Genomic DNA, 20,644 nt, shown 5'->3' on the forward strand with positions numbered 1-20,644 from the left:
AAAAATCAACGAATTTGTAACGTTGGCGGAATATTTAACTGACAGGGCTCTTAATTTGAAAAGTCATATAACTTGTAGTGCGCAAACTCAGAATTCAAACTGCAAAAAAGTATACATAGACAGATAGATAGATACTGCATAACACAATATGTTCAAAACAGCAGTGATTTTATTCACGGACACCGTTTTGTGGTACAATTCAGTTTCCCCCCAGGATAATGAACAAAAACTCAGTGGAGAAACTGGGACAAAGAGCTTCATTTGATCCGCCTCAGACCGAACACAGAGTGAATGTGTAAATTATATGTATTACAACCATCCAAGCCACCTGAGAAGGGTTAAAGAGTGGATTATTTATCGATTTCATAGCTTCACTGAACTCATAACAAAACAAACACCATAAAATCAGAGAAAAAAAAAGAGTTGGATGATCTGTTTTCTACAGACAAGTCAGTTTTTCTTAAGTATAAAATCAAATATCATCACTATCCCAAGTGTGTACATGTCAGATAATAAAACATTTTCTTTACAAGAATATCGGAAGAGGAAGTTATTACAAAAACATACCCATATTCTTCCCACAGAGAGTTTACAGCTGGCAGTTTTAAATTCTATAAATGACAGTATTAAATTTTTTTTATTTTTTTTATAAAATCACATAATCTGTTTAATTTCACCTCATATCTGTGATGATGTAAACTGCACAGTTTAATTAACAGTCAGCTCAGTCAGTGTAAACAGCAGACACTTGTCACTTCATGATCAACTCAACATTTAGAATAAATTTGGTTTTGTTTCTGCAGAAACAATGACTGAAATCATTCTTATAATTCTAGTTTGGCACTGAATCAAAATAGTTTCTAGAGGCCCCTGCACTTCTCTGCATGACGTAGCATTGACAACATGTTTTCAAATGAGAATTAAAGTGGAAAAAAAAAAAGTCCAAACATATTTTAAGAGTAGAAAAAAATCTCCGAATCAACAAGCTCAACATAATGATATATAAGAATTAAGACAGATGTTGTGTTTAATTATAACTCTTTAGAACTGGAACTACAACACACTGATATGAGAAGATAAGTGTGAAATATCTTTTTCACAATAAAAGCTCTGCACCATTAGATTCCATTATAATGCCATTAATTAAATCTTTTTTCTTTGAAAGATGGAAATATTAACCTTTTTACAATTACCTTTAAAGAGTTTTCAAACCTCAAAAAGTTAAATCTTGCTCTGTTATAGAAAATAATTGAGACCCCAGAGAACAGAGACCTCTGTGCACATACAGTAAAACCTTTTCTATGTCCATGAACTCCAGTGTCATGTCGTTCTGCAACGTTGTAGTGCATATATTAAAACTGTCAAACACCTGAGGAAATGTTACCTGCACCTGCACAGAAGAACTTGGAGATGAATTACAACAGTGAGACCTTGTTTTGATGCTGATATTAAACATAAAGGATTTAAACTGTATTTAATGGCCTGATTATCAAATTCTTTTATGCTGAAGGGTTTAGGACAGACTTCCTGCAAACACAGGTAGTTTACGCCCAGTTGCCAATTTGATGTAAATGGGACAGACAAAACATTGGAAAGACCTCGGGGCGCAGCAGCACAAGCTCCAGCCTCCAAAAACAGCTGAATCAACAGTCTCTGACGGAACACTACAACCTTCATGGCGGTGCTGTTGTATTAATCTGCATTAGCTTCAACTGTTTCTGTGACAAAAACAACAAATGATGAAGTGTTTTCATGGACCTGACGTCCCTCTGAACGTGGCCTCGATTTGCTCCAGTGTCTTGCCCTTGGTTTCTGGGATGAAGACCATGGTGAAGAGGACATTGAGGATGCATGTGCAGGCGAACAACCAGAAGGTCCCGGCGCTGGTTAGAGCCGTCTGCAAGAAGTCACAGAGGAAGGTCTCACGGTTTCACAACAGATACTGAAACACATACACTCACACACACTCTGTTCATCTGAGACGGCTGCGACTAAGGATTATTTATTAATCCTCAAATCATTTCTTGTTTTTCACTCAATTATTTAGGCTGTAAAATATAATAATAATATATTGTTTTGTCGGTTGTTTCTTTTCTGATGATAAATGACTTAAACGACTAAATGAATTACTGTAAAAACTGTTGCTGATTCTTTATACTTCAATCAATGAATTGATCATTTAGACTGATTCAGCCCTAATTCAAATCAAAGCTGTATGGACACTGACAGAGCAGGACATGTGCTTAATGTTTCTCAAGATCATGGTGAAGATCTCTGATATAAGCAGATTTTATGACAGCACAGTAGAGACAGGAGAGGGGGAATGACGTGCAGTAAAGGGCCGTCCGATGCGGGACTCGAACCGGGGCCGACTGCAGCGAGGACTGTGGCCTCTACTTTTAATATTTCTGATATCATAATTAATACTCCATGATCACAAGGAAAAATAGAAAGAAAAGAAAACAAATTCAATCTTCATTCTCAACAAACCTCCCGTATCAGCGTGGTGTTGAGCACTTACCATCATGTCCTGGAAGGTCTTGGTGACGAGGAACGCCATGCTCCAGTTGGTCAGGACGCAGACGGCGCCGGCAAACCCTCTCACTTTGACGGGGAAAACCTCCGACATGATCAGCCACGGGATCGGACCCCAGCCCAGAGCGAAACCTGAGGACCACACCGACACTCACAATCCATATATTCATGACGATGAGCATCAGCAGCGCGGTCGCCCTACATTTGTCAAAGTTATTTAGTCCTCTCGGGGGTTTAGAGGCTTTGCAGATTTAGCTCTGTGAATCACCGAGACACAAAGTGAATCAGAGGCAAAATCATCAGCTGTGAACACGGTCACACAGCAGATGAGACGTGCAGGAGAAAGGGACAGAGGAGGGGGGGGTGTGATTATTTCACTGCACATCTGGAAGCATCATTTTGCCTCTACCTGAACGTTCACAGCTGGATCAGATTCTGGCGTGTGACCCCTCCATCTCACCTGTGATGAAGACGGCCATGCTGGCCAGGGCCAGCCAGGCCAGGTCAGCGTGGGGCTCCTCACCCGGCGGGGCCGTGCTGTGAAGTTGCGACATCAGGTAGAAGTAAACCCCGAAGGCTGTCGTGCTGATCGCCATGGCAACGCCTTGATTATTAATGGGAGAACAAACAAAGACGAGCTGAACTGACAGAATGATTTTATTCCTCTTACGGTTTTTACAGCCGTTTGCACTGAATGTCAGAGTCAACAGCTGACAGACGAGGAGCCGCCAGTTTTTTGATTCTTTCACTTTATAATAAAAAAAAAAAAATGTAAATAAAACTTGTTTAAAATACTAATGTGACTGAAAATACCTGAAATAATGAGGAGGACTTTCCTTCCGGCCTTGTCCATGATCAGCGCCGCTACAGCTGTGAAGACGACCTGAATCAGACCCACGATCACCGAGGCCAGGTCGCTCTCCTGAACAACAACAACAACAACAACATCAACAACATCAACAACAACAACAACAACAACAACAACAACAACAACAACAACAACATCATCAACAACATCAACAACATCAACAACAACAACAACATCAACAACAACATCAACATCAACAACAACAACAACAACATCAACAACAACAACAACATCAACAACAACAACAACATCAACAACAACATCAACATCAACATCAACAACAACAACAACAACAACATCAACAACATCAACAACAACAACATCAACAACAACAACAACAACAACAACATCAACAACAACAACATCAACAACAACAACAACATCAACAACAACAACAACATCAACAACAACATCAACATCAACAACATCAACAACGTCAACAACAACACACCCACATTGATCATTTCAACAAGACACAATACTGAACATTTAAAAAAAACACATCTTTATGTCTCATATTTTATTGTTTATATTTATAGTAAAAACATATAAAACGTATTTTTTTATATCCTAAAATATTTCATCACACCAGAACAGAATATCAGATAAAAGTGAGAGAACAAAGACAGAGCTGACAGTCCTGTGTTAAAGGGCCAGTGTGAAGGATGTAGTTGGATCTATCAGCAGAAATATAATATTCAGAATTATGTTTTCATTAGTGTTGAATCACCTGAGACTGAGAATCGTTGTGCTTTTTTGCCGCCATGTTTCTACAGTAGCCCAGAGTGGACAAACTGTCACTCTTTCGTAGGTTCCTCGACATGCTGGGAAAAGGGAGGGTGGGGGGAGGGGTATTCGTTCGGTTGCAATCTACAAACTGGCCACTCGATGCCACTGAATCCCACACGCTGCTCCTTTAATTTCCCCTGGGCAAACAACATTTTAAAGCCCCTCCTCCCCCCTCCTCACCTTAAAATGTGCTTGTTCAAATATGTTCTCAGCGTAGAACATGATGGCGTTGATCCCCGTCATCTGCTGAAAGATCATCAGCATGATGCCGATCACCAGGGGCTTGTAGACGCCGGGGTCCTTCAGGTCGGACAGCTGGAAACTGGAGCCCTGAGAGAAACAGAGGTCGTGGTCATCAGATACAGTCAGGGAGACGTCTCCCTGTCTGCAGACCAGTCCCATCCTTTGACCTGACTTTTGGTTTTTACGTCAACATTTCACCAGCGGCAGCAACAGTGAAGAGGAAGGTCGGGTTATCTTCGGTCTTATTCTGGATCTTCTGGTTGATTTCAGTTCCTGCTTTCTGCAGCATCTACTGTGGTGACACCGCCCACTGCCTCACAGCCAACCAACCAACCGCAGACTCACCTGCTCCTCACAGGCGTCCTCGATGCGAGCGCACTCCCATTCGACGGGGGCGTCCGGTCCTCGCAGGAAGCGCAGCGCCTCCTCGGCCTCCCGCCTCTTGCCCTGCGACAGCAGGAAGCGAGGCGTCTCTGGCATGAAGCACATGCAGACCATCAGCAGCGTCGGCGGGATGGAGCTGCAGATCGCCAGCCAGCGCCAGTCCAGGAAGAGACCTGCAGGACGCCGATCGAAGATCACACAACTGCTGCTCTAATGCTCAGACCTGCAGCTGCAACTAACGATGACTGTCACTGATTAACTGATTAATCATTTGATCAATAAAAGGTATGAAAAAAGTGAAAAAGACCCAGAAAACATCTTAAAAAGCTGGAGCCAAAGAGTTAGAAGAGTAAGAAAAGATTAAGAAAACTTAGTCTTTTATCAAATTTGCTGCAGAATAAATTTCTGTCGACTTCATAATCGATTAATTGATCAATATTTCAGCTCTGTTTAGGACAGACTATTAATTAACTTCAGTCTGTCAATTATCCATCACACAGCAGCGTTTGAATCACATTCAGATATTGACACAAAAACCACAACAAAAACAAAACAGCAACACAGCTCCCTGTCCCACTTATGGACTGTATGTACTGGGGGTTTCAACCTGTGGTCCGAGGCCCCCTGGTGGCCCCTGCAGGCATGGCAGGTGGTGTCTGACCACGCACTCAATAATGTAGCCTCACTATGGGAATCACTATTTTTTTTAAACACATTTCCATGTATTAATTATTGTTTGTGAATTAATCAAATTCATGCAAATATATAAAATAGACCGGCTCTGTCTGGAATGCGTCCCGTCACGTGCATATATGCATAACGTACAGATACGCGCCTGGAAATATCAGTTAGATCCAAACCAAGCTAATGATTATAGTTCCTCTAACAGCCTGAGAGGGATCTGTCTACTTGCTGCTGTTCCTGACCTTTTGAAAGCAACTTTTTTCCCTTTAAATTTAATTTGTCTCCATAATAAAAGGAGGAAGATGTAAGTAATGTCCAGATGGTGACACAACAGCTGTGGTGTTTATACTCTTTTACTCGTTTCTTCTTTATCTCCATGATCTCAGTCACCTTGGAGGAGTTACTGTAAAGTTCATCTGATGAGCGGCTGAACGCTGCAGGACAGAGAGGAGCTTTGTCGAGTCCTCGTCTCCTCACGAACGTCTTCATCTGCCGAGTCTAAAAATATATTTTCTGATGATCAGACGGTTCCGCGGATTTTCTACGGTGTTCACCTCTGTGCTGAACAGCAGCTCGTTTGTGAAGCGGTGGAGGTTTAGCTTGCAAGCTATTAAACAATTTCTCCTCTGAAAATCAGATTTCCTGGAGCATATTTCCTCATTCTAAGTTATTCCACTTCCTGATTCACTTCTCTTCATTGTGACTCAGACACAAAGTTAAAAATGTCTTAAACTATAAACAGATCTTTACTTCATGAAATCATATATTTGGTAACGTGATGCTTTTTTCATTTGGCCTTGATATGAAATCAACTAAATACATAAATATCAAATATTAAAGGGCCATTTCACCCAAATGATGCACAGTAACAGACATGTGTTTCACTGTTTGTCTTCTTTTGATTATAGATCAGCTCTAGCTTCTATATTAATACTGTGAAAGTATCAAAGCCTCAGTCCACAGAGAAATGCACACAGCCTGTATTCAGAAACTGAGCCTTAAAACCAGCCGTCAGGACTTCTGGAACTTTGTGATGTCACAACAAAGCAGTCACCAAGCCCCGCCCACCTGGACCCACCATCCAAACCTTTACAGGATTTGTTTTCTCTGAGTGTTTTTACCTGAAATCTGCTATATTTTTATTGGATCACTCAGAAAACAGTCAGCCAATCAGAAGAGAGGCTCAGAGCCTCCTCTCTTCTGATTGGCTCACCGACCTGTTGTTACTAGAGCTCCAGAGAGAAGCCTGAGAGAGGAGATGTAAAACTACACTGAGATGGTTTTTATATCTTCTGATGGAGCAACACTTCAAATAAAACACAGAAGAAAGTTGCTGATTATTTTTCTGTCAATTGACTAACTGATTAAACACCTAATTCTTTAACCTCATAGTTTTATATCATAATTTGCTTCAACGACCTTCGACAGACTTTTAACACAATTCAAGCTCCATATCTACCAACAACTGAATGGAGTGATTCACTACTGCAGTGCCATGGTGCCTTAATACCACGAGACAACCTACGTCACGTGACCCGCCAGAAAACCTGAATGGCATGCAGTTAACAAGGTTAGCGAGAAGCAGCTATTTTCACTCAGGCTGCTGTCGAAGAGGCGGCGGAGGAATCTGAGCACATCACATGACGGCCAGGTTGTGGTCATCTCTTCTTCACAACCTTTGATCCAGAGCTGTCTCAGGACGTTTGACAGCTTCACACAGCGGATCAATACAGATGATAACCAGACAGTTTAGATAAGAAGACACTCTGCTTTACTGCTGTAGTGGCGGATGTTGTAAAATAAAAGTTACATCATAGAGGACAGTGACTCTGTGACGTTTACTCGAGGAACTTTTCATGGTCAGGTCTGATCTGTTTATCTTCACATACCTGAACAATCTTCTTCTGGTCTTTTACATCAGGACTTCAAACGTTTCTGTTTGCTACCAAATCTCATCACACTGTCGTTTCATCTGCTGTATTCTATTCTAAATTATGTTTATCTTCTATTTACATTTACATTTACTCATGTGACGCTTTTATCCAAAGTGACTTACAGTGAGGGAGAGAGATTTCTTTCTTTTTTTTTCAATTAATTATTTTTTAAATCTTTTTTTATTTATCTAATTGATTATATTAAATTAACTTATTATTTCTTCAATTTTTCAATTTATTTTTATTTACATTTTTATTATTTTTAAACTTTTATTTTATTTTAGTAATTTATTTTAAATGTTTTAGATTTGTAAATAAAAGGGTTTTTTTATGTTTTGAATCATTTTTTAATTAATTAAATTTTATTTAATTTAGCTGAGTTTTTTTAAATTCTGTGTCTTTTTATATTATCTTGTGTTATTTTTATATCTTGTCTTAAAAACTACAGGCCTTGTTAAAATGTGCAACACAAATACATCTGGCCTGATGTTTTTCTTCTTTCAGTCAGTGACCTGGAGACTCACACTCTACAAAATGAGATTTAAATTTAAGGACGCCACACTCACCTAACTCTGAGCTTACATACCTGCGAGATAAACTCCCATGATGCCTAGCACCACCATCAGCTGCACGCAGGAGCCCAGTGTCCCACGGACCCGCTCGTGTGCCATCTCAGAGATGTAGAGCTGTGTGAGGAGAGACGAAGCAAACGTTACACAGCAGGAACAAACCACCACATCACAGTCCGTCTCATGATGGTTCAGGTGGTTTAGTCGAGGCTTTTATTCATGGAAACATAATCTTTTGTCCGTTGGAATTACTGGTTAATTAATTATTTAAAAATGTTGATTACATTCCCTATTTACTGATTAACTGATTCATTGTTTGGTGAATAAAAGCAAAGAAAAGAGGCACCGAACATTATGTCCTGAAACTCTAATGTTTTCAGTTACATGTGAGAAACTAAAACCGGAGGATGTTTTGCTTTATTAATAACAACTGAATTAAACTGATTATAATCAACTGAAAAAATGATGATTTTTCTTTTTCTTTAAACATCAGCGTGAAAATGTCAATATTCCTGTGAAACAGCCTGTGGTCACTGAAAGGACTGAGAGAGGGTGACCAACGTCTTACCGGGACGACCAGCGACGTGACGCCGCTGGCGAGGCCGGTGAGCACCCTGCCGAGGTAAAGCATCCACACGTTCTGCGCCGCGATGATGACGGTGAAGCCGAAGACGAACGGCAGCGAGCAGAACATCAGACTGAGCTTCCTGCCGATCTTGTCCACCATCCAACCGCCCAGCAGGCCGCCCGCCGCCGCCCCCAGCGTCACTATGGACTGAACATCACAACACACGGCCGCAGGAGGCAACGTCACTCTCTATTCCACCTTTTTAATATCCACAGTTATTTTAAAGTAAGAACAGGAACTGTGAATTATTGACCTTTTCTTCTTCTACCTAAACCTTTCAGCCATGTTCATCTGTGAAGATCATTTCAGTTTATAACTTCAAAACATCACTGTCACACACTGATCAACAAACGTCTGATCATACAGTTGAAGATATCTGTAGATCTCATGGATGCAACTGATGATTATTTTCATTATCCATTAATCTGCCAATTATTTTTTGTTTTTTTACACAAAGTCTGGCATTGTAAAAGGCTCCAACGCCTACGATTCCCATGAGCCTCCACCACTGTTGGCATGGAGATGTAGCCGACACAGAAACTGGAAGTTGTAATATCGGGTTTCTGAAAATGTTCACTCACGTCAGGCAGAGTACAAAGTTTAATTTGAAAGTCTGTGATTGGGTTCTAGTTTTTATTGTTTTTTTTACAGTTAACCTTTTGTACCTTTGATTCACCTGAGAGAAACAAACCACTGGAAGTTTTCCAGTTGTTCAATTTGCATTTAAAACCCTGGATTTAGCTAAATACATGTACTTTCTTAATGAGTCCCCCAATTAAATGTTTATTGACTTTAACATTACTGACACAATCATCCACAGAGCTCTGGGTTTAATTCATTTCTGCACTTTTTCAGGAACTAATCCATATTTAGCTTCAGACATAAGTAACTCATTTTTAACTTAAACCAAATCTTTCATTTTTATCTCATTTGACTTCTGTTTCTACTGGAGCTCGTTACTGTGTCTTTACACTGTCCTGAACTCAAGTGAATCCAGCCTGCCGTGTGCGCAGCATGTGATGACGTAAAACTGCTGATAAAGGTAAAAACCCTCTGTCTGAACGCTGCTTTGTTTTGAGGCATGTGATATTAAATCATCACAGTCGGCATCGTACCCCAAACCAGGAGGCCTGGACGTCGTCCAGACGCAGCCGCGGGTCGGCGATCTTGGTGAGCTCGGGGATGGCGGGAGAACTGTAGCCCAGCACGAAGCCGAAGCTCATGGGACCCAGAACGGATGCAAACGTCGCCAGGTACAACTTCCTGTTCTTCACTTTGCTGCGGAGAGAAAGAGGAACAGAATGCGGGGGGGGGGTGAAGGTCAAAGGTCACCGTGTCATGCACAATCACAGCTGCTTACATAGAGTGACTCAGGTACAAACGCTGCAGGTTCTCTACAATCTGACATTTAGAAAATGTAGTTTTTAATCATTAAAAGCATGTAATAAACAGTCAAGTGTAGTTTTATCAAAGTAAATTGGACATTAATAAAGTAACATGACTTATTAATAAACACAGTTTAATCCATATTGTTTTGGCAGTGTCGTCATCAACACACTGATAAATGTGGTAGAAAAATCAGTATTTGGAGTGTGTGACTACTCAGCGTTTAAAGGACTGTCCCTGTGTGTTTTCAAGTTTTAGCTCCATAACACAAACTCTCCCTTTATGCTGAACATTTCTAATGCAGGTTGTATATTTATAGATTGTTGATATATATTCCCCAGCTGTTCCAGGCGACACTGGCCTCAGTTTCTTTCTGCTGTGCATGAAAAAATAAAAACAAAAAAAGTTTTGACAACTAATCAATTAGTTAAGTAAGACAAAATTAACTGTCATGATTAAATCATTTATCGAGCAAAATATGCTTTAAGTCCAGCTTCTTTTTACCTGGAAAATTTGGGCTTTGAACTGTTTATGTGACAAAACTCACTATAATCTGACATTTTTAAGGTTTGATCTGTGTAATAAATCACCATGAAGGAGTGACATCTTTGCTGCATGGTACAGCAGCTGCTTTGTGTCGACTGATTACCTGCACATGATGATATGTATGAGATTACAATGAATGCAGCCTTGATGTTGACTATGATTGACCAAGTTCAAGAGTCTACTAATTGATTTGCATTCAGAGTGGGAACATATCCTGTGGAATGGCCCTTTAACAATCCACCTTTGTTTTTGAGGACTGACCTCAGATAAGCATCCTGCTCAGACATGAGTCCTGTAGGATCCTCATCTCCACCCTCCGCATCCAGCAGCCGTCTCCTCTCGCTCTGGATGTCCATAGCGACCGACAGCAGCAGCAGCAGCGACGTTCCCCGGTGTTTACCTCCTCTGTCCTCTTCACCTTTTACATGGATCACGGGTTAGACAAATCTCCAGATCGACAGAAGCTGCTGCACAAAGTGGCAGCTGTGCAGAACCACAGGCGGACGCGGGAACTCTACAGTAACACCGGAAGCCACGAAGAAAACATGGGACATTTCAGTCTTTACGATCTGACCAGCAGCCTGAAACCTACGAGTCTAACGCACAAGGGGTTTTGCTTCCTTAACCGGCGGTCAACTTGCTTTGTCAACACCTCAGTCAGCTGATCACTGAGTGTGCCTCCTGTTTCCTGGTTGGCCGTTTTCAAAATAAAAGTCTTCACGTAGCTTCCGGTTAGTTGAGGGAAACTTAAATGACATTGAAAGTTTGATTCGCCATCATTTTCATCCACTTATAGTTGTAAAAAGTTAAGTTTTCATACAGTTTGAAACACATTTTCAGGCAAACCTTTATTCCGTTTGTGAAAACAGACAAAAAACGGTGTTTCACTGCTTTTTGCTCATCTCGACCACATTAAACCAGGTGTAGATTTCAGAAATATTTTCTCTGTTTTCAGCAGTTCACAAATCTTTCACAATTTTGAAACATTGTTAAATTTTAGCTGGGGTTTCTAATACCATTTTACAACAATAAGAGGTGCAAAAACGTATAATCGGTCGCTATTGTGACTGGGGTTTTAGCTTAGCTGCTGAACCGGAAGCTAACGTCAGTAGCGTGTCCCCAAACTGAAGACATTTCAAGTAATAAACGTTACTGTATGACCAGAATCATAGAGATAATTCATTAACATATTTTTAAAGTTTCCATTAAAACTGCAACACTTCACCACAACAGCTGCGGACAGTAAATATTACACGATTTGACTCTATCCTGGCGGGATTGAAGCGGAGCCGGAAGTGACGGGAGGGAAGTCTCTCCGTCAACGTAGAAACTCTTTGTTTCAAGGGGTCTCTAGGTTTCCATGGTGACATCCAGATTTAACATTGTGCAAAGTTCTAAAAATGCTAACGAAGTGAAAAGAAAAAGAAAAGAAGTTGCTCAGCAGTTTTACGAAATCAATGGAAACTTCCGTGGAGAGAAAAGACCAGACGGTAAAACCAGTAGCTAACAGTTAAACTTGTACAGCTTTTAGTTCTGTAGTTAGTTTACAAGCTAACACCAGCTAAGTTAAAACAGTACAAAATACAGTAATATAAGTTATTATTAATGTAATAATAATTTTATTATAGGTGCAACATTTTTCACTGTAATTGTCTTGTAAAGCGTGTATGTGACAAATAAATGTGTTTACCTTGAAAAAAACGGTAAAGAGAGATTGTTATCTTTTTAGCCACAATCCTTATGAATTTATTTCAATTTAACGTTTTTTTTCTCCAAGGGTTTTTAAAATGTAGTTGTATTATTATTACTTCATTATTATTATTATTATTATTATTATTGTTATTATTTTTAAATCTAAAAGAGTTATAAATTCTCAAATTGGAACTGATGCTTAATGTTAGCTTACTAACGTCATAACAAACAAAAAAACCAAAACGAACATAATAAAAATGGTTTGTTTCATCCAATCAAAGTCAGTCTAATCCTCCTTCTTTTGTTAGGTGGCATCCCTCAGGGAAACTGACATGTTTTGGTATTTGGTAGTAAATCTTTGATATTAAATCCAGCAGGCAGAGGAGCAGAGTTTGTTTCCCACTGCGGTGTCAGAAGAGGAGCTGGATGAGGCCAGGAGAAAAAGCTCCTTCAAGCAGCTTTTTGGCTCCAGTAAAATCTTTCTGGCGCCAGGAGAGAAACGCCCTTACAGACCAGACCTTCAGGGGAGCCTCATCATCCAGAGCAGGGCTGCAGAGCAGTGAGAATCATGAATGAAATGAGAGAAAAACACATCGTACAGCTATGTGTTTAGAATTGATCTGGTGGTATTTTACTTAAATGTGATGTTTTCTGAAAGAGAAGCAATGATCATATCTGTGTTACAAATATCAGCAAACCAAACATGAGAGATCTTTGCTGAAAATGTATGTAAAGCTGCAACATGAAATTCAGCTGATGCCTTTTCAGGGTTGAATAACACTTTTATTTTCTTTGCAGCTACACAAATGGAAAAGAGGCGATGGGAAAGTTCCAGTATGAGAAGGCGGTGATCTGCTTCTCCAGAGCCATCACACTGCAGCCTGAACAGGTGCTGCACGATCTAAGACACAGTCACCTGTGTAAAAACTAGGATAGGATTTTCCACTAGGTTTGTGTGTCTCAGTGTGATACTGTCTGTCCTTGTGTGTTTCAGACTCAGCTGTATGTGAGTCAGGCGGAGGCCTACCTGCAGCTGTGTGACTTCCAGTCAGCAGCAGCCTGTTATAAGAAGGCCTGGCTCCTGGAGCCCGGAGCCTTCAGAGACCGCCTGGCCTTCATCTACTACCTCCAGGTTAGAGTCTCTGTTCAGCAACTTAGAGTGAAAAACACAACTGAAGAAGAAGAAAATCAGACGTGGTTAAAGCTGTAACTGTAAACCATGACAACAGATGTGAAAACATGTGATTCAGTAGAACACCATATCGCCATGATATGCAGTTTGAGAAGTCTCAGGTAAATTCCTGAACATTAAATAAGTTATTGATGATCTTTCCGTCTCCTGATGTCCTCAGGGCCAGTGTTTGTTTGACCGACGTCTTTTCCTGGAGGCTCTGGAGGCGTTCACTAAAGCTGCTGAGGTGAAGCCCGGCTGCAGGGTCTACGCAGTCAGAAGGTCAGATCTAGATTAAAGCTGTGCACTTTTGATCAGGTTTACTAACTAACACCCGTCTCAGAAAATGATTCTGCTTTTCACCATCAGTAGATACATGATGTCAGATTTACACTATATATGTTGTAAGATATTTGAGCATAAATACATGGATCTAAATTACAGCAGCTTTCTCACCGTGGACAGTCTGTGTGCAGAGCAGCCAAACATCCAGATGTGATATTTACATTCTGCAGTTTGTTTTTTATGGTTGTCATTTTGTTTCTAACCCACACACCTTGTTCATTAATGTATTCTCTGCCTTGTATCCCAGCCTGGCCTGTCTGACAGCTGCAGGTCACCTCACCGACTGTCTGCAGCTGGTCAACGACTGGATGGTGTCAGACGGTCCCACCTCTGACCTTTACATCCTCAGAGCCCGACTGCACCAGCAGCTCCACCAGGTTACAGCTGCAGGGACCAACCAGCAGAATATACACTGTACACCTCAGAATCAAGCAGCTCAACAGGATTAGAATGAGATAATATTTAGTTTCTCCTGCTGGTAAAAAAAAAAGCTGCAGAAAAAGAAAAACAAAATGTTTACAATGTCAAGATTAAACTCATTTACACAGTTCTCATTATTTTCACAGCTGAAAAACAAAGATCTTAAAATGAAAATGAATCAGTGCATCTACATATTTAAAATGAGTTGGTACAGACTAGGTTAAAGAACATCTTGTTCCCACTCTGTGTTTCAAACAGTATCTTAGAGATACTGCACCTGCTGTAAACACACAATCATTCACATTTACATTCACTCATTTGGCTTTTATCCAAAGTGACGTACAAGTGAGAGTCATCACTAAAGCTTTTAACAGACGGACAACTTTTAACTAATTATTTAATTAATTAAATATTTATTTATTTATTTATTTTTAAATTATTTTCAAAATTTTTTATTTCATTAATTTAATTAATTTGTTTTGTTTTAATGTATTATTTAATGTATTATTTTTTATTTAATGTATTTTTTTAAATCTTAAAATTATTCTTTAATTAATTAAATTAAAAAATGGAGTTATATTTAATTTTTTTTGTTTTTTAAATCATATTAAAGTGTTTTTTTCGTTTATCCAGTGTTTTTTTTTTATATTTTGTCTTAATACCTTCAAGCACTTGTTTTGTGAAACACAAATACGTTTGTTTCTATTTTTTATGTTCTGTCTTTCAGTGACTTTCATGACCCACGAGAGTCAGACTTTACAAAATCAGATTTGAGGACGCCACAAACGTCACGTCTGTTATTAAAGTGTAATTTTCTCTCCAGGTGTCACAGTGTTACCGAGACGTGACGTCGGCGCTGGCGTTGAACCCGTCGTGTCCCGCGGCCGGAGCTCTGCTGCAGCAGCTGCAGCGAGCCGGTGAACAGGCCAGACAGAAGTCTGTGGACAGAGCTGTGAGCGGCGAGCTGCCTGAAGCCCTCTGCATGATCAACATCGCTCTGGAGAACTGCCCCCGGGACGCACGCCTCTACCTGTTCAGGTGAGTCCGACCCCGGTGAGACACTCAAGCTCCAACTAAGAAACCTGCACGGTTTTCCTGCACTGTCTCGTCATGAGTCTGCATAGACAAAAGAAGATTCATTGATTACTTGAAAGATAATCAGCTCATTATCTAGTATAATAAGTTTAAAGTTCTTACTGACGTCCAGATGTTTGTTTGACTGTAACCAGCAGATGGTTGTTTTTCTTTGTTACTAACCACAAGAATCACCAAAGAATCAATCAATCAATCAATCAATCAGTTTTTAATTACCAAAATTAAAAATGTTCCCATTAACATTCCCATTGAAGATCTACTGTCTCATCCTGTTCCATCAGAGGAATTCTCTACCGACGTCTCAAAGACTTCACAGCCGCCATCGAGGATCTGATCCAGGCTGTTGAGCTGAACGACGGGGGGGAGGGGGAGGAGAGGGGGGAGGCGGAGAAGGGTGTCAAAGGTCAGGCGGAGGCGGCCAGGGACAAGAGGGACGAGCGAGGCTCCTTCGAAGAGCAGGTGGAGTTTCAGCTGGTTCTCACCTACAATGACTTTGCCGTTCAGTGCTTCAGCAGAGCGCAGTACGCCGAAGCCACTCTGCTCCTCAACAAGGCCATCGAGGAGGAGAAGAGCCAGGCAGGCCTGTACCTGAACCGAGGAGGTGAGGCGATGGACAGCTGGTCTCCGTGTGTGTGTGTGTGTGTGTGTGTGTGTGTGTGTGTGTGTGTCTCTCTCTCTCTCGCTCTCTTTTCTGTGCACACACAGTCATTTTGTTCAGGAAATCGTTCAGAGAATCATTGAGTTTTCACTGTGGATCAACAAGAACTCACTCATCGTCCTTTTCAAACTGAACTCTGCAACTTCCTGTTCATAGAAAAGAGAAGTGAAGTTTGTCTTTGTTGTTGTTACATCCTGAAAATGACCGACCAGGTGAGGTGAACGTTTTAATAAAGCAGCAGTCAGGAGGATCTCTGTTTCGTAATCTTTGGCGACACCTATTGTCATACGTGAGAATTGCAGGTTTATTTTTTTGAACCAAAACTAACTTTGTGTCAGTGACTTGAGTTCCCTGAGTCATAACAGACACCCAGTTCATAAAACTGTCTCCACTGTTCTTCCTCATGCAGCGGGAGATAGTGACGTCAAAGACTCTTATCTAAAATCTTTGAGGTGAGCCACTGAAACTGTCAATCAGAGCTGAGACCTGATCTGCTGCACAGCGTGAAGAGATTCCATCCGTCTGAATATAATAAATCATTCATTACATTTATTTTGGATTTAAGTTTTTGTTGTTTGTCGGTTTATCGGTTCGTTGACGGACGGAAAATGAACTACATTTTTGATAAAAGATTGATCATTAACGAGTTCTAGCTTCTCATATCTAATGATTTACTGATTTTCACCTTTTGATAAACTGTAAACTGAATATCTTTGTTTGGACTGTTATTATGTTGGAAAGATATATTTATTTATGTGTGTGTGTGTGTGTGTGTGTGTCAGACTGTTTCTTTAAGCAGGGTGACTGGTGTTACGCTCTGGTTGACTACCAGCAGGCTGAGGAGATGATGAGACCTGGCGACCCTGCTGTCCGGCTGCGCCTCGCTGTCCTCCACAACACACTGGGTTCCTTCTGCTTCCAGGGCGGGTCAGAACCACACTAACACACACTAACACACACATGGACACTTCCACGCAGAGAAACCTAAAGAGAAACGTCCTAAAATTGTGTGTGTGTGTGTGTGTGTGTTGTGTGTGTGTGTGTGTGTGTCTCTCTCTCTCTCGCTCTCTTTTCTGTGCACACACAGTCATTTTGTTCAGGAAATCGTTCAGAGAATCATTGAGTTTTCACTGTGGATCAACAAGAACTCACTCATCGTCCTTTTCAAACTGAACTCTGCAACTTCCTGTTCATAGAAAAGAGAAGTGAAGTTTGTCTTTGTTGTTGTTACATCCTGAAAATGACCGACCAGGTGAGGTGAACGTTTTAATAAAGCAGCAGTCAGGAGGATCTCTGTTTCGTAATCTTTGGCGACACCTATTGTCATACGTGAGAATTGCAGGTTTATTTTTTTGAACCAAAACTAACTTTGTGTCAGTGACTTGAGTTCCCTGAGTCATAACAGACACCCAGTTCATAAAACTGTCTCCACTGTTCTTCCTCATGCAGCGGGAGATAGTGACGTCAAAGACTCTTATCTAAAATCTTTGAGGTGAGCCACTGAAACTGTCAATCAGAGCTGAGACCTGATCTGCTGCACAGCGTGAAGAGATTCCATCCGTCTGAATATAATAAATCATTCATTACATTTATTTTGGATTTAAGTTTTTGTTGTTTGTCGGTTTATCGGTTCGTTGACAGACGGAAAATGAACTACATTTTTGATAAAAGATTGATCATTAACGAGTTCTAGCTTCTCATATCTAATGATTTACTGATTTTCACCTTTTGATAAACTGTAAACTGAATATCTTTGTTTGGACTGTTATTATGTTGGAAAGATATATTTATTTATGTGTGTGTGTGTGTGTGTGTGTGTCAGACTGTTTCTTTAAGCAGGGTGACTGGTGTTACGCTCTGGTTGACTACCAGCAGGCTGAGGAGATGATGAGACCTGGCGACCCTGCTGTCCGGCTGCGCCTCGCTGTCCTCCACAACACACTGGGTTCCTTCTGCTTCCAGGGCGGGTCAGAACCACACTAACACACACTAACACACACATGGACACTTCCACGCAGAGAAACCTAAAGAGAAACGTCCTAAAATTGTGTGTGTGTGTGTGTGTGTGTGTGTGTGTGTGCAGGCATTTCCAGGAAGCAGCTGACATGTTTTCTCTGGCCGTCCAGTACGACCCCTCAGCCGCTCAGTACTACGAGAAGAGATCGAAGGCCTTCAGGAAGCTGCAGAACCTGAAGGGAGCCCGACAGGACCTGATCTGTGTTCTGATCCTGGATCCCACCAACGAGGAGGTCAGAGCTTCATCTCCCCCTCCTCACACTTCTGAGAGGCTACGCTTCCTGCAACCTTTCCATAAATATAACTAAAATAAATAGTAATTAATAAGTAAATAGTCGTAAATTGTGTGTGTGTGTGTGTGTGTGTGTGTGTGTGTGTGTGTGTGTGTGTGTGTGTGTGTGTGTGTGTGTGTGTGTGTGTGTGTGCAGCTGCCGCCCATGCTCATGAGTCTGTTCCCTGGCTGCAGCGTCTCTGATGTTTTGTCCAGTCCAGGAGGACAAGCTGTCAGAGATCAGCTGATGGACACCATCCAGACCTGCACTTCCTGCTCTGAGCCACAAAGGTCAGCACCCACCTGAAGCCTGGGACTCACCTGGCACTGACTGTGGTGCAGCAGACAGATGTTTTAGGACAGATGTGCTGCAAGTTTAACATGTTAAAACGAAATTGCGCAACCACGTTTCCAGCTGGTTTCAACTGAGAAGCTGAACGGAGGAAACTTTACTACAAGTGTGTCTTGTGTTGTAATGTCTTCGCAGACTGAGTGAGAAGCTCCAACAGATGACTCTGACCAATCAGAGCACGGCGAGCCAATCAGAAGCCCCACCTGAGGCAGGGGAGGAGCTGAAGCTGTGTATGAACCAACAGGAGATGGAGATCATGGTGAAGAGCCTCCTGCAGGTACCGAGCAGACCCCAGGAGTAGCTGCTAGCTTGGTGGCTAACGGGGATCCAAATAAATAAATAAACGATGGGAAAATCCTAAAAGATCATCACACAAGTCGGACTACGACTTTTCATGTCCATGTCCCCTTATTCAGAGAAAATTACCAGAGAAAATCAGTTCTTAAAAACGTCTCTCACAGTGTATTTACATGAGCAGGACACGTTTCACTCATCAGAACAACATCAGACCTCATCACATGACAACCTGTTAGAGAACAAGCAGTCAAAAGACAAGCGAGCGCATGTTTACGTTTCAAACGAACAGGTTTTATTTCACCCAGTGAGTGTGAGAAATACAAATGAATGTAAACAAGCAACTGTGGTAAATAACTGAGCCCTTAAAAGATAATTAAATAAATAAAAACCTCAACTAACTGACCTGACAGACTGAGACAGGAGGAAACATTCATACTGTCTGATCGGCCCATTAACTAAAACTTAAAACCCAGAAACAACATCCCATCCTTGACAGGTCATTTGCACCTTTTCTCTTTCATAATCTTGTGTATCTTTGTCAGATTTGCATAAAGACACGTATTTGCTGTTATGAACATGTAACATCATCAGTTTTGCAGGGGGATTGCAGACCCCGTCATTTCCAGGTGTTAAGGTAGCTATACAACCTCTGCTGTGTGTTCTATGGAGTTACATGACGAGCTAGCACATTAGCCATTAGCCAACATCTGGACCACACTCATTACTCCAGGAAGCTCCGCCCTACAAGCTCACCTGCAGCACTATAACAACATATTTCTATTTAAATCAGATCACAACGTCCTTCATTCCAGCAGCTGTCAGACTCCACAACTCCTGCTCTTCCTGACTATGTGCAAACTTGCACTTTTTCATGTGCATATCGTGTGTATTGTGTATATTGTATTTATTAGTGTATATTTGGTATATTTTTGTTGTATATTTCCATAGATGTTTATTCTATAGATGTTTATTTTCTGCTGTGGTAAATGAATTTCCCAGTTTTGGGATAAATAAAGTTAATCTGATCTGATCTAAATCGTGTTGCCGTGGAAACGACATTTAGTGAAAACACAGGCTTAAGACAAAGTGGACAACGAGGAGTTTGTGCTGAACTCCAGCTGTTTGACTGTGGCTGTGCACCACACTGGGCCACACCTCACCACCACCACCACCACCACAGGCGAGCAGGACCAGGTCACCTTTAGCCGTGAAGGTGACCTGGTCGTGAAGTGAAGGTGGAGCTACACTGTTTTCTATTCTCTGTCATCTCTCTTTGTATCAGACTTTAAAATGATCCCAGCGGACATTTCTTCTGTTCACACAGTGAATCGACTTTGATATCAAAATCTGCAATACGCAAAACTACAGCTATGATTCTTTGACTCAAACATGTGGTTTGAAGTTAAAACAGGGGAAAGACTTTTGTAAAACAGTGTGGTATTGTCCTTTTAATCAGGATGTTGTTCTGCGCTGTCGTCCAGCAGGTGGCAGCAGAGTCACAGTTTTAGTTTGGTGACGTTTCTGAAGAGGCTCCACTGCTGTTTGACTGGTAACATCTTGTTGTATATTGTGTGTCATGACATGAAAATGTCCAGCCTCGGATTTTCATCTGTATCATGCAGCTGAACTGATTCGCTCAGGTTCTTTGTACCAACCACTTGAATTATTCTGCTTATGACCTTAAACTCTTTTCACACTGGAGATAAACTGCTGGTCACTGTTCGCTGCTGAACCTCAGAATCACACAGGAAAACCAGATTA

The 20,644-nt window shown here is 41.1% G+C and overlaps 2 protein-coding genes across 2 annotated transcripts; one reads left to right on the forward strand and one right to left on the reverse strand.

The window, feature by feature from the left end:
- Positions 1–151: 151 nt before the first annotated feature.
- slc2a8 (solute carrier family 2 member 8) lies at positions 152–11,256 on the reverse strand. The gene is made up of 10 exons (XM_056376522.1): positions 10,828–11,256; positions 9,750–9,912; positions 8,575–8,781; positions 8,024–8,123; positions 4,781–4,992; positions 4,373–4,522; positions 3,349–3,457; positions 2,996–3,139; positions 2,522–2,667; positions 152–1,897 (listed from the first exon to the last, which is right to left on the reverse strand). Exons 1-10 carry the CDS (start codon positions 10,920–10,922, stop codon positions 1,751–1,753), a joined length of 1,473 nt encoding a protein of 490 aa, XP_056232497.1. The 5' UTR covers positions 10,923–11,256; the 3' UTR covers positions 152–1,750.
- Positions 11,257–11,905: 649 nt separating this feature from the next.
- On the forward strand, positions 11,906–18,954 carry LOC130169273 (tetratricopeptide repeat protein 16-like). Its single transcript, XM_056375854.1, has 13 exons — positions 11,906–12,056; positions 12,636–12,817; positions 13,057–13,147; positions 13,253–13,390; positions 13,611–13,711; positions 14,022–14,151; positions 15,018–15,232; positions 15,571–15,890; positions 16,730–16,870; positions 17,770–17,914; positions 18,031–18,196; positions 18,392–18,525; positions 18,722–18,954. The coding sequence occupies exons 1-13, from the start codon at positions 12,024–12,026 to the stop codon at positions 18,885–18,887; spliced, it is 1,962 nt and encodes a 653-aa protein (XP_056231829.1). The 5' UTR covers positions 11,906–12,023; the 3' UTR covers positions 18,888–18,954.
- Positions 18,955–20,644: the final 1,690 nt, after the last annotated feature.

Source organism: Seriola aureovittata, chromosome 5 (assembly GCF_021018895.1).
Source record: "Seriola aureovittata isolate HTS-2021-v1 ecotype China chromosome 5, ASM2101889v1, whole genome shotgun sequence".
NCBI lineage: Eukaryota > Metazoa > Chordata > Actinopteri > Carangiformes > Carangidae > Seriola > Seriola aureovittata.

What these genes read in the sequence shown, in the direction of transcription:
- slc2a8 (XM_056376522.1), bottom strand. Translation starts at nt 10,922, where the DNA reads ATGGACATCCAGAGCGAGAGGAGACGGCTGCTGGATGCGGAGGGTGGA. An exon ending in GAGCAGGATGCTTATCTGAG is followed by an intron (nt 9,913 to 10,827) that starts GTCAGTCCTCAA and finishes TTCTCTCCGCAG; the next exon opens with CAAAGTGAAGAACAGGAAGT. An exon ending in AGTCCTCCTCATTATTTCAG is followed by an intron (nt 3,140 to 3,348) that starts GTATTTTCAGTC and finishes TTAATAATCAAG; the next exon opens with GCGTTGCCATGGCGATCAGC.
- LOC130169273 (XM_056375854.1), top strand. Translation starts at nt 12,024, where the DNA reads ATGGAAACTTCCGTGGAGAGAAAAGACCAGACG. An exon ending in TCCTTCTGCTTCCAGGGCGG is followed by an intron (nt 17,915 to 18,030) that starts GTCAGAACCACA and finishes GTGTGTGTGCAG; the next exon opens with GCATTTCCAGGAAGCAGCTG. An exon ending in TCCTGCTCTGAGCCACAAAG is followed by an intron (nt 18,526 to 18,721) that starts GTCAGCACCCAC and finishes ATGTCTTCGCAG; the next exon opens with ACTGAGTGAGAAGCTCCAAC.